The sequence below is a fragment of the Cheilinus undulatus genome, linkage group 10, assembly GCF_018320785.1.
Source record: "Cheilinus undulatus linkage group 10, ASM1832078v1, whole genome shotgun sequence".
NCBI lineage: Eukaryota > Metazoa > Chordata > Actinopteri > Labriformes > Labridae > Cheilinus > Cheilinus undulatus.
The window spans coordinates 38,802,589-38,816,775 of record NC_054874.1 but is presented as its reverse complement, the minus strand read 5'-3'; the positions used below and the strand labels follow the sequence as shown (position 1 = coordinate 38,816,775).

Genomic DNA, 14,187 nt, shown 5'->3' with positions numbered 1-14,187 from the left:
AAGAAGGAACTAAAATAAGCTCGCATAAGACTCGTATCCTCCTAAATAGATTCAAATAGTAGGAGGGAACAATCGCAGAGTGATCTGATTGGCCTCTCATCATGATGGTATAACATGATAAAACCACAGTGGAATAAAATGACCATCTGTCAAGCCAAAGCAGATGAAACAGTAGAGGCAGCAAACTTCTGTTTCATGCTTCATGGTGGGTTTCTGTGATCATTTAGAGGAAATGACCGACTTCAGTTTTCTGCTGTATTTTTCACAGACTGTTTAGATGAAGTGTGTAGTTACAGTTTTTGTCACCCTGTAGTTCATAATGCCCTGATTTAAGTTTGGCATTTTGGCCATCACCTATTTTTTAACAAGAAGCTTTTCAATAAGAAATACCAGGAGGACACATAACAGTCCTTTTTATTTGTGTACTCTAAAAATTTCCTGCATTGTCGGCATTGCATGTGGGTTTCCTCCCCGACACACGGGTCTGTTTAACTGATAGTCTATATTTTCAGAACCATACAGACCACTATGGGCGGGGTTTACTTGTACTGAAAGCCGCTGGTAATGGCTGCGTCCACTGTGTTAAATACCTCTGATGTAGCTTTAGCATAGCCTCAGTTTTCCAAGAACTGGATCATGTTTCTATATGAAGTAAAGAATAAAAACAACTCCTAAAATCAACCTGCTTTGGACTGATTATGTGATAGTGGTGCTAGTAGTCTCACAGTTAGTGAAATGGGGATCACCTGAGTGCATTCAAAGTATAAGTCAGGGGAGGCAACCAAAAAAAAAAAAATACAAAGGAACAGATCATCCACCAGAGTTCAGTTAAACCCATCCATCATCAAGAAATGGAATGAATTTGGTACATGTGTAAATCTGCCTAGATCAGGCCATCCTCACAAACTGACTGACCGTGAAAGAAGGAGACGTGTGAGAAAGGACTCCTATGACTACTCTGAAGGAGTTACAAGCTTCAGCAGCTGAGATAGAGAGACTCTGCATACAACAACTGTTTGCCAGGTTCTTCACCAGTCAAAGCTTTATGGGAGAGTGGCAAAAAAAAGCCACTGATGAAGAAAAACTCAGATTAAATCCCCAAGAGGCATGTGGGAAACTTCATTGTCAAGTAGGAGAAAGTTCTTTGGTCTGATGAGACCAAAATGTTGCTTTATGGCCATCAGACAAGATGATGCATATGTCGGACACCAAAAACTGCACATCACCACACCACACCATCCCCACTGTGAAGCATGATGGTGGCAAGTATTAGAAAATTCTGGAGGAGAATTTTATTCAGTCTGCAAGAGAACAACAGCTTGGGGGAAGATTTATTTTCTAGTAAGACAATGACCAGAAGCATACAGAGAAAGCTACACAGAAACAGTTAAAAAACGACAAGGTGAATGTTCTGGAGTTGGCGAATTAAAGTCAGGATCTCAAGCTAATAGAGAATCTGTGACTGACCTTTGAAATGGCTGTTTACGCTGTGCAACCTGACAGAGCTTGAGCAGTTTTGCAAGGAAGAATGGAGTAAAATTTCAGTGTCCAGATGTGCAAGCCTGATCGAGACCTATCCACACAGACTCAGTGCTGTGATTACAGCCAAAGTAAATACTGACTTGAAGAGGATGAATATTGATGCTATCCCTTATGAAATATTACATAATTGTATTTAAGTGATATGCATGTATACAAATCTGTTTTCACTGTGATGATATTTAAGCAGTCTTTTTTTTTTTTTTTTGTATTTGTTAATAAAATATTGACCATGATTGATTTATAAAATCAATAAATGATGAAACGTTATGGGGTCAGTTTTATGTGTTTTTTTATGTGAGTCAATAGTGTAGCAGTAGCTCTTTAAGTCCCACCTCTCCAGCCTCGGATGACATCATGACCATCTTCAGCTAACCCCAGCTTCACAGTTTGGTTAGCTTGTCATCTCTGAACCCCAGAGAGAGACAGAGCGAGAGAGATCTTGCTGCCACTCAGGACAAACAGCCCTCGATCATCCTACGTCCCTGTAGAGTTCAAGCACCAAAGACTCTGACTATACAGCCAACCAAGACAAAGCTGAGGTTTCCATGCATGGCTGTCAGTGGTGACTGTGAACATGTTTATCAGTGTTTGTGTGTGCATGAGGTCAAATAGCTGACCACAAACTGAAACTTTCACAGGTTTTGCACAGAAGGCTGGGTGCATGAAACAAACAACTGCTGCACATTATTTTAAATGAAATTATTGCTCTGCTTTGAACTCTTTCATTCTTTCTGTTTCACACTCACAACATATGCACACAAACAAACACATATTCACAGTCACCACTGTGTAGTTAGGGGTGTATGGAAACTGGAGCGCTGTAGTGGTTTGGCTGTAAACAGAAATGTGACCATGAAGAGGCGTTTAACTTTAGCTCCACCCATCTGAACCTCAAGAAGTCGAATGTCATGTTTGTTGTACTTCCTTTAAACAGAAAGACGAATATGACTTTGTCACTTATCATTAACAATATTGTTGATTATTGTTTTTAGCCCACTCGGGAAGAAGTTTTGTTTCACAAAGTAACAAACCTCTCACATTTGTTAAAGCCTGACATGCATGAAACTGGTCAGAGACGCAGACAGGACTGGACTCCACTAGGATGAGAGAGCAGAGTCCAGCTGTGCATGAGGGTTAAATTTGTCATCTTTGATAAAATCTGTGCAACTTGTTGGAACAAAATTAGGCTGAATAGATCCTTCTCCTTCAGTCTTGAAAAGCATACAGCCAGCCTCTCTTACTGATCATGAGTTTTCTGAGCTGAGGTGATGCTGCAGCTGTGCTGGTGTGTGCTCTGCTGTACTACTTATTGAAGATGTTCCCCCCTGCTCTAAAGAGACTTAAACGGGCCATCACTCATTTATTGTAACACATTAAGTCCTCCTTTTGCTATAATTAGGTATAGTTAATAATGTATGGGTAAAAAACATGTATTTTGACTTATATCATTTTGTACATATTGAAGGTTAGTCTTACACAAACATCCAGCAGGCTGGATGACTCCTGCTGGTGGGCCAGTGAGTAGTCAAAAGCTGGCAGCTGAGAGGAGGATCAAATGGCTGATCTTTACACCAAGCAGGGAGGGCCAACTGAACCTGGGGGCGGGCCTAACTCCAAACATGACATCATGTGTTTTAGCCCCCTTTTTCTGTAAGGTGGAGCAGGATAGGGGGAGAGGAAATTGATTTTTGTGATTCTTTGGCCAGGGGCACATATTTTTGTTAGAAAAGCCTACAAAACCTTTATTTATTTATTTATTTATTTATTTATTTATTGGTGTATAATATGTGACCTTTAAACAACCTTTGGGATGTGGTGGAATGGGAGATTCACATCATGGATGTGCAGCAGACAAATCTGCAGCAACTGCGTGATGCTATCATGTCAATATGAACCAAAATCTCTGAGGAATGTTTCCAACACCTTGCTGAAACTATGCCACAAAGAATTAAGGCAGTTCTGAAGGCCAAAGGGGGTCAGACACAGTACTAGCAAGGTGTACCTAACAAAGTGTCTGGTGAGTGTATGTTTAACAGGAAGCAAGCTCAGTTTTGTCACATTAGACAGTCTGCAGAGCAGCACTAGACTCTGATACTAGCTCAGGACTGTCTTTCTGTTGTGTTTGCAGCTACAGAGGCTTTAAAAACAGCTTTAACTTGAGAAACCACACTGACACCATTCAGAGTATACCTCTCTTGCACGCCTTACTTCTAACTTCTACTTGATCATACTTTCTCTCTTTACGTCACCACTGCTGCTCTCCCAGTCTCACGCTCACTTTGGGCTCTTGGAGCTGCACAAAAAGCTCAGCAGTAACAGGAATTGAGGCTGATGTGACCACAGGAATTTAAGAGCTCAGTTTAGAAAAACTGAATAGTAATAAAATTGTTTAGATTGGTGAAGGGGAAATCTTAGGAAGAAGTGAGGTTGGCATCACTTGAATAAGACAGCAGAGAATGATGTATGATTGGTTTAAAAGAGAACAAAAAAGCTTTATTATTCCTGTAATCTGGAAATACATGAATAATTTTACATTATACCAATATATTGGTATATTAATAGACACATGCGGCTGTAGCCCAGTCTTTGGGGCATTTACCCCGGAGAGGTGGTCAGGAAAAGGTGTCCCAGGAGTGGATGATTGTGCAAAGATTTTTTTTTTTTTCTGAATTTATTTGTTAAGAAATACTTATTTTAAATCTGGTACATGAAAAATGCAGATGTAAAAAGAGAAACTTCAGTTGAACTTATCAAACAGACATTTTTTAACATATGGACAGAATAGACAGAACAAGTCTAATCTTTATTCAGAATAAAATCTAAAGTATCACCTTATCAACTCAACTTGTCAACATGAACTATTTAATTTGACTAAACTGATGAATCATAAATCTTTTTATTCTCTAATCTAATCCGAAGGCCTTCTCTGCATCCTCCTCTTCCTCTCTGCTGTCTTTGCTTCTTCAACTTCACCAAAGTCAGATTTCCTCATGGTGAAGACAACAGTAGAGTACTGCCAAGTTTCCTCTTCTCCCTGAGAATACGGAAAGATGACAAAGTTAAAATAAAAATCTTCTTTTTTTTTCTTTTTTTTTTTTTAGATAACGCTTAAGCTTTATTTTGGAAATGTACCTGTTCACTGCTCTGGCCATCTTGCAGAGCAACAGCACCTGGACTATGAAATAGAAAGAACATAGATAAGAAGAGAGATGTTTTAATTCAACACTGCTATTGAGAATATGACATTGTCCTGTTATCTGTAGCAACATCCACAACGGCTGTTTCAAGATTTGTATCTGAGTCATCAGAGCCATGCTACATGAGGTCAAAGGTATCCAAAACTTTGTAACTAGGATCAGGTGCTCTTCAAAATAAGAGGACAAGAATATAACATGACACGAGGAACAATGACTTGTTAGATTACTTGCAACAAAATGTCCATAGTATAGATGTCAGACACTGAGAATCCGAGGCACTCCGATGTAAAAAAAAATCCTGTATTTAACAGGGATATCTATGTGTTTCAACGCCAACTACTGTTGGTCAGTCCTCGGATTCTCATTTTTGAATGCCACCTGTACTATGGACATTTTTTGCAAGTAATCTGGCAAGTCATTGTTCCTCTTTTTTTATTATGTTACTTTTATTTTGAGGAAAAGAAACCAGTGAAACGGATAAAGTTGGATTAATGCTATGATGAAAATAATTAACCTCCAGTGATGACAATCATTTTGAAATAAAGGACAGATGGAAATTTTAAAAATCATCTTTATTATTACAACAAGGAATATGATCATTAAAGCAGGGGTCATTTTTGTGACCTTTTCAGATGAAAGTTACTTTTAGACATGCGTCAGTTAGACTTTCTGGTATGTTGCATCTTTTATTTGCACTTATCACAGGCTAAAGCACTTTGAATTGCCTTGTTGCAGGAATTCATTGAAGACCTTGCATTTACGATGATTTGAGACAACTTTGATGTATGAGGACATTAATGAACAACGAAGACTCTAAATGGAGGTCTGGGGATTTCTTGCCTGGATGTTTTTATAAAATGCTCTATTTTGATAAGATTTTATGCACTCTGGGCCCTTAATTTACAATCAAATTAAGCACTGAAACCTGTACCTAGAATTTGCTTTACTTTCAGTAACATCTAACTTTTTTGGTTGGAATTTCAAATTTGGTGCATTTTTTTTTACCATTAGTTCAGTGCAATATGTTATTAGTATTATTGTTGTTGTGCTTACTGTTAAAATAGGCCACACAACAGACTTTTTAGGTTTTAAAAAATGATAACATCTGGGTCACATGGGTCCTTAAACTTAATTTTCAGCTTTGGTTAAGTCAACCCTTACCTTTGAATTGTTCATTTTCTTCTCCTGGAGTTCGGCAGCAGATAAAGACGAAACCTCCAATCATCACAAGAATCACCAAGTAGACTATTCCTGTCACCAGTGCAAAAAACGGAAAACTTTGTCTATGATCTGGAAAACAAAAAAACAAAAAAACAAAAAAAAAAATGTGTATCTTTTATGATTTCCTTACTAGAGTTTGAATGAAACCACCGGAATTGAACACAGACCCAAATCTCCATTCCTGTGATTTCTGCTCATATAAATATCCTGCTCTTACCTTCAATGTTGATCTCTGTTCCATGTCCAAATAACATCTGTCCACATGTGGCCACAGCACAGTAATAAGTCCCGGCATCAGAAGAGCTGAAGGTCTTGGAAAAGCTGTAGACACATTTCTGTGGAGACTGAGTCTCAGGACTCTCCTCACACTCATCACGTCTGTTTCCATGAGTATAAATGACACTGGGATGAGCTTCATCTGATCCAGATCTGAACCAGAACACACTGTGATTCCCTGGACAGGTTTTAGTTTCAGAGTCAGAGAGGACTGAACACTGCAGAGTCATCAAGTCTGGATGGTCCGGATCAGCTGAAAGGTCTTGAATGATGGTGGTGATATCAGACTCTGGTCCTAATGAATACAAACCAGAATGAATGCAGACTTCACTTATAAAGACAGTGGCAGTAGTTACAGTTAAAAAGTAACGATGGACTCCTTCCTGAAAAAATTCAATTGAGTCTATCCTTACACATCTGTATTTATGATCAAATTAAACAGAGTAACTGTTGTTTCCAAACGTGTTTTCATTTGTAAAGAATCCTAGGAATCCATTTTTTACCTTTAGTTCTCAGAAATACTCCTTTTAAAAGGGTCATTTTAAGTTCCTCTTGTCTTACACAAAAGTAAAGTCCAGTGTCACTGAGCTGGGTTTGACTGATAATCAGGACAAATGTTCCAGGCTCTTGTTTTAAGGTGGTGTAAGGAGTTTTGTTAACATCATCATAGTCAAAGGTGAGAGTTCCACCCAAAAATTCAGGCAATTCTCCAGAAACCTGCCTGAACCAGAATAACTTAGCTGAATCGAAAGCAGAGGTCTTGCGAGGACACGTCAGTTTGACATCGTCTCCGACATGGACTATCTTTATTTCAATCATCTCCTCATTTGTACATCCTGAACAAAATAAAGAAACGTGTCAGTATTTAATGACAGAGAAGACCATTAATGCTCTGCTCTACAACACTTGAAATTCATATCATCATTTAATCCGAAAATCTTCATCAACACTTATGGCTCAGTCCAAGCATCAGGAGTGAACTGAGGACAGCCAGCATCGTCATGTCAGTCCACTTAGGAGCTCACTAAAATCAGCTCATATAAGAAGATGATTCACCTAAATAGAGTCTTATCTAGTAGGAGGGACGATCACAGAGTGATCTGATTGGCCTCTCATTGTGACAGTACCACACAGTGTAACCACAATAATAAAAAAAGACTGTCATCTCTCAAGCCAAAGCGCATGAAACAACAGAAGCAAACTTCTGTTTCATGCTTCATGGTGGGTTTTAACAATTGTTGGTCAGAGTAAGGACACCGATCGCAGTGTTCTTTTCTATTTTTCACATTCTTCATGAATGTGTTCATAGGAACAGAGAAGATATCGAACTGGTTGCAAAGCCTCCTTCTTAAGCTTAAATGTGACGTTTGGCCATTGCCACGTTTGTTTTGGGAACATGAAGTGATCATATGTGTGAATACACCTTTTTGGGTTGTTGGCATCCTAATCCATTTTTCAACAGGTTTTTCTAGCCCAGACTGCTAGTTTATAACCTTATACACTGGTTGAGTTCAGCACTTTGCTCAGACAACACACAGGGCTAAAGTCCTGTGAAATGCAGTTATATGTTAGAGTAACTAACTGTAAGTAGGGATACAATGCAACCTTGCAGAGTGTATGGATTTGCCAGTCTATCATCAGGCAAATCCATCCTGAAAAGCTCCAATCCACATCGTTTGTGCCGCACCAAATATGGTTCTGACCAATCAGTGTCATTTTAGGCGAACGAGCTACAGGTTGGGTTTAGTTGTACTGAAGGCCAATACCAATGGCTGCTCCTCTGTGTAACAGTTAGCTTGCATGTAGCGGCAGTGTTATCAGAATTGCACCAAATTTCTTGATGAATGAAAGAGCAATGAAACAAACAAAAGTGAAAATTACAGGGGAGGTTGTAGTGTGAGTCTGGCTGCTAGTTGAGCAGTTAGCTTGGATGTAGCCACAGGAACAGTTTTTCAGAATTTGAACACATTTCTCCAAATGCTTTAGGAGCCAGAAAAGATGCTTTTGTGCTTTTCCCGACCTGCTTCAGGATGGGTTCGTGATTGTTGCGTTGGAGGTTGAGTTCTACTGTGAGCCGGTGTATACAAACGCTGCTACCGCTGAAGGGATCAGCAGTGGAAAAGCGGTGGCTATATCAGGATTGTGCTGCATTTCTTTGTTAGAACAAGAGCAGAGGCACACCATAAGCTTCTCTTGGTGAGAAGATGTTTTCACTCTTGGCCTTACAGACCTCAACGAGAGTTTTATCCACATCATGCTCCATTCTTTATGCACTTTGGCGGAGTCTTCCTGTCAAGCTGATGGTACTTCTGGAGCTGTGCATAGGTACAACAACCTAAATCTGTGTTGTTGCCCTGAATACAGAACACCCGTGCGATTGCCCTCTGAGAACATTTAGAAAAGTCCTCCCCAAACCTTCTCTATGGGAGCTTTCCCAGATATGGAACTATCTATCTGGTTAAATACTGAGCGGATAACTGATTTAAACATTTCAATATGAACCTGCATTCATTGAATTTTATGCCTTTCAATTAAATAAAAAAAATTCTAGTCTGATATTCTGTTATCAATGTTAAAATAAAGTGTGTAGTCTCATCTTGGGCCCAAATCTTATCTTGTCTCTGGGGCTAAGTGTCTTGTCACTTACAGGCCACTGGTAGGTCTGTGTCCAAGACTTAGATCTAATGTATTCTTGTACTTGAATAATTAGGGAGTATTCAAGTTTTCTCTGTATTTGCTGTAATATTCCATACCTACCGTAAATAGGACCCTAATGAATGACATGGTCAGTGGTAAATGGTTACTATCAATATCCCTGGGCTCCAAAAAGAAGAATTAAAGCATTTTTAAACTGCACATCACTGTAGATTTTATTACAATAAGCTGAACATTTACTGTTGGTTATTAAGTCAAACTTAATGTCTGACTTTAGAGAGGACAATAGTGCAGTACTGTAGCGTTGGGCCATTTTGTACCCACGAGTATGAGCTTCATTAATTCCTTTTAATTTATTTATTTATTTATTTATTTTTTACTTTATTTAAAAGGGTGTGATCATTGACAGGAGTTCTGTCATCAATTTAACGACACCTTCAAACACTGGCAGTAATGCTGCTGCTAGAAACAGTGATGAAAGGGATGTTATGGCTATTTTCAAATATCCCCTATATGGCAAGGCTGCCCATGAGGGGGGATAAAGAGGAGAACTTTCTAGGGCCATATTTTTTCATCTGAATATCAAGCACTCTCATCAAAGCAACAAATAATTGAATTTTTTATTTATGCTGTAGTATACAGTCTTCATAAAATGAAAATCCTTTTTCTTAAAAATAGAATAAAAATGGGTTTAAATTGGCATAAATGCAGTTTTGGTGGGAATTTTTTTAAACAGAGGCAATAAATAGGTGAGGAATAGCAAAAAAGGGTCAAAGTGGTAAAAACAGGAAGTAGTGAACAAGGGTTCATGGTGGCAAAGATGGGTCAGCATAATACAATACCTGAAAGCTGTCAGAAACAAGCAGTACATTGGTGGAAAGAGTTTAAAAGTGGCAATAATGATCAGAAACAGTGGTAAAATAGGAGTAAAAAGAGGGAAAATGTGTGTGTAAAGTGGCAAAAGCTGGCAGGAAAAGCATTCAAAAGCAGGAACAAATGGCAAAACTAGGTTTAAAGTGAAAAAAAATGGACAAAAATGGTAAAATATGGTCAAAACTGGCAGAAAATGGGTGAAGGGAGTGGTGGAAAGGGGTTTATAGTGGCGAAAATGGATCAACAGGGGCAACAACAGCTGGACAGTGGCAAAAACAGGCAGAAAAAGTGTCAGAAAGTTTAAAAGTGGTATAAATGTCTTAAGTATGGCAGAAATGGCTAGAAATGGTGGTGAAATGGGTTCAAAGTAGCAAAAATTTGTTTTAAAAAGCGCCAAAAATGGGTTGAATTGTGCAAAATTCATCAAAGATAGCAAATAATTGAGTTGCTGCAACCACAACCCGACCCTTGGGCCCAGACAAGTCTGTGAGCAGGCCTGTCTACATTAGTGTATTACTGCTCAACCACAGTGCAGGCCTTATTCTGGAGTTTTATATCTTGAAGTAGGATGTTTCTGGAATTTCTAGGGGCCTTATGATAAGCACAGTCAGATACTGTACAAATACACCGTCTTAGGTTTAAGTTTTTAAGTCAGCCAATGCAGAAGCTCCACATCATGAGAGATGACCCGCCCACTCAGCCTGTCAGTCATAACAGCAGGAAGAGCACAAGCATGCAGAGATATGGAGGTCTGTTAAATCATTCTTCTTTGCCATCATTAGCAGTCAGATAGATAGACCCTCTTTGTTGTAGTTTTAAGGTTTGCATATACAGTACAGTTGAATTCATGTTTGTGTTTTTATAGTTTGGACTGCTGACACACTGATCCATCACTGAGCAACAGTGACAGACTTCAAAACAGAATTTATCAAAGATGTTAACATTTTTCTCCATTCCCAGGTGAGATTGTCTGATCTTAGTTGCAATGCTGCTTATAAAAAACTGCAATGTGTTATTCAACTTGAGAAGTTGAACCAAAACTTGAGCCCAACTTCCTGAGATCAGACAGTGCTGCAAAATAAAACGGTCTCTCTGTGTTCACACCTCGATGTACAGCTGAACCACAAAAATGCTAGAGTTTCCATGCATCATTTGGTGTTCAGTGTTTATCTCTGCCTGTTTGCATGTGTGGTCAGATCACTGACCACAAATGAAAACACAAAAGTTTGACATGCACATAGTTTGATGTGCAGAAGTTAGAAGTCAGAAGATAACAACTGCTATATTGTAACATGTTTTTGACTGTTCTGCTCTGCACGCTCTCTCAGGTTGCTTATTGCTTTTCAAACTGTTTAAATATCACAAGGCTGGGTCTGACTGTTTAAATGTCTGAAAGTTGCAACTTGAGTGACATATTTAAATGATGAGTGAGCAATTTTGAAGAATTGAATTTTTTTTTAGTGGCCTTTTTTATTAAGCTTTGAATAGCACTCATGATGGAAATTCTGCTGCTGGGGGTCTCAGTCAAAATAATAACAGAGAAATCACCAGAGAAATACGGAATAACAGACGATTTCAAATCTTAAACAAGATTTTAAAGGTGTGACAATGCCCAGTCAGCTCTCTGTTGTTAGATGTTGTGGGTCTTCTGTCTGAGACTGTTAAATCTGGAATCATGAAGATAAACATGTTTGATCTTCATGATCAAACCTTGCCTAAGACTCAGGCAAGGATAGAATTACAGCATGCGCTGAATCCTCTTTTTGTTGACATTTTACATCATAATGACTCATTTACAGAGATACAAATGATTGTCAAAAGAAAACAGGATGAGGATTTCCATCTGTAAACAGGACTGATACAGGCCCACTTTAGCAAAGGGCCAAGAGGTTCTGTTGTGCCACCAGGGGGTGCCAAAATCCACACAAACTAGAAGTTTGTCACAGAACCACAAATGCATCATCGAGTAATGTTTGACTAGATTCAGACTGTTCACAACAGTACATTTCTATGCTGGAAAAATGATGCTTACTCTCTAAAGAGTCATTTTAGCTTTTGATATTAGTCTTGTTTCAATATGATTTTAAAGAACCTCATGTTACATATCTTTAATCGACTCTTTCTCTTAAAAAACATAAAATCTTGGTTCTTTTTGTCCAGGTAGTGTGCATGCGATTTTACAGCACTTCTTTGTTAGGATTTGGCTGTTGAATACACCCCCTACCCTCCTATCATTGTACTCTGCTTGACTCTGCTGTATTGGCAAAATCCTTTAGTTTACTCTCTGCTGATTTACATAGATCTATTATGTAAACCGTACAAGTTACTGAGTTAAAATATACTTCAAATGACTTCAGTCAACACCAGCAACTCAATATTGGCCTTGAAGTTTATCTACTATGGCTACAAAGATATGTTTATTGCTTTGAATGCAGCCTTCAGCTGGAGGTGCTTCTATTACTGGAAGAGGATCAATAGTGGATGAAAAGGCAACAGGCCTGTCAGAGGGGCAACAAAAACTGGCTTCCTGAGTGTTCTTGTACCACTTCCTTCCTTGCAACTTAAACCTCATCAGACATCCTGTAGAGGTAGGACTGTTCTGAGTCAACCGCCTTGATGGTTGGTCAAAGAGCTGACACAATAGCCCAGCACCACCTACATCTCTCAGTGAGACTGATGCATGTGGCTTTGCTAGTTGTTCTTAAATCAGACATGAAGAGGCCTTCAAAAAGTGCTTAAAGACTACAAAGAAAGAGATACTTTGAACTCATTTGTTCTTTATTTAAAGAGGGCTTAATGCAAATTTAAACTCAGACTATTTAAAGTCAGAAAATGATTTCCTTTCTACTGTCCTATCTAATGAGATAGGGATGTAGTGGTATTTATATCTGTCTCAGATGGCATTCACATGAATGCAGTGCATTCAGAAAGTATTCACACACCCTCCACTTTTGTCAGTTTATGTTGCTGCCTGATGCTATAGTGCACTTTTTCACATAAATCTACTCACAAAACCCCAGAATGACAGAGAAAAAACAGCATTTTACAACTTTTGCAAATTTATGAAATAAAAAAAATGAAATATCACATTGACATATTTAGACCCTTTGCAAAGCCAGTAATACAGGTCTATTGTTGTTGCTGGAGAGGAACTGTCTTAGTGTATAGTGTCCCCATGGTTTTTTGGAGGCTTGATAAATCTCACTGATAACCAACCATCAGAGTGACCATGAAGGTTAGCTTTATGTAACACTGCATAACAAGAAAACATCAAGGAAAGTTACATGTAAAAACACATTTAAAACACGTGGCCTTAAGAGTTTCTTCCCTTTTGTTCTTACACCTCAACCGTCACAGCATATCCTGTCAAAGCCCATATTCAGGTCACTTCTGAGTAAAACGCTTCAGTGGTTGGTCAAAGGCAAGAAACAGTCGACCACACCACCTGTGTGAGCGGGGCTCTTGCATGTGGCTTGGCTTGTTGTTCTCAGTCCACATTAGGCTTACAAAGGGCTGTGAAACTCAGCATACCATGTGGTCGTGTACATCAATGCAACATTCTGTAGCACAAAGCCCCCATCTTCTGTTTCTCCATTTTCTGTGACACCTTATTTTACCATTCTAATAAATAAACAGTGAAGAAAATCTGCCTTATACCCCACTACCTCTAGCCAGTTTAATTTTGTGACATGGCACTACTTGACTTTTTACACATTTTTTTAGATCTAGAACATTCCTTTCACATTTCTAACTTTTTCTCAAACTTAAAAGCTAGAATGTTGTTCTTTAGAGTGTGAGCAGTCACTTCTTTGACATCAGGATCACCACAGATTACAGTCATACCTACTTAGCATAACATCCTGCCCACGAGGCTGCAGACTGCTTATCGAGAGTACTTTCAGCTGCATGGCCAGTCTGAAATCATGCAATTCTGAAGCATCTTAATGGTGCATTAAACACACAACTTCACACATCCAAAACAAGAGGATAATTTATGTTAACATTAGATGTGCATGCAGGGCAAATCTATAACTAATATACAGAATAAAGCAGAAAGGAGCTAGAGTGTTCACATATGGTGTATTCCCTCTGTATGACACAAACTCAACTCATTTTTATACACAGGTTTGTAAATTTTCTATGAGGAGATCATTCTTGGTACTTTTTGTATCACCTCTGATGAGAAACCAAGTAAGAGCAGCCACTATAAAAAAGTGCTGCCAAGACACTGCTGTCCACTAAGTGGTCATGACTGGGATATCAGATGTAGGAATGGACATACAGCTGTTTTACTCCCCAAACTCTCCCGTACTTTAACAGTACTTTGGCTTGCTGCTTGCGTCTGTCTCTGGAATCAAACTCTTACCTACTGCCTTGGTGTTCTCTACTGTCGATGTGCTGGATACCACTGCAGTTTCACTCA

The 14,187-nt window shown here is 38.9% G+C and overlaps 1 protein-coding gene across 1 annotated transcript; it reads right to left on the bottom strand.

Annotated features, from left to right (window-relative positions):
• Positions 1-4,450: 4,450 nt before the first annotated feature.
• Positions 4,451-7,055, bottom strand: LOC121516141. Its single transcript, XM_041797241.1, has 5 exons — positions 6,740-7,055; positions 6,178-6,531; positions 5,901-6,029; positions 4,675-4,712; positions 4,451-4,576 (listed from the first exon to the last, which is right to left on the bottom strand). The coding sequence occupies exons 1-5, from the start codon at positions 7,053-7,055 to the stop codon at positions 4,451-4,453; spliced, it is 963 nt and encodes a 320-aa protein (XP_041653175.1).
• Between the last annotated feature and the right edge of the window lie 7,132 nt (positions 7,056-14,187).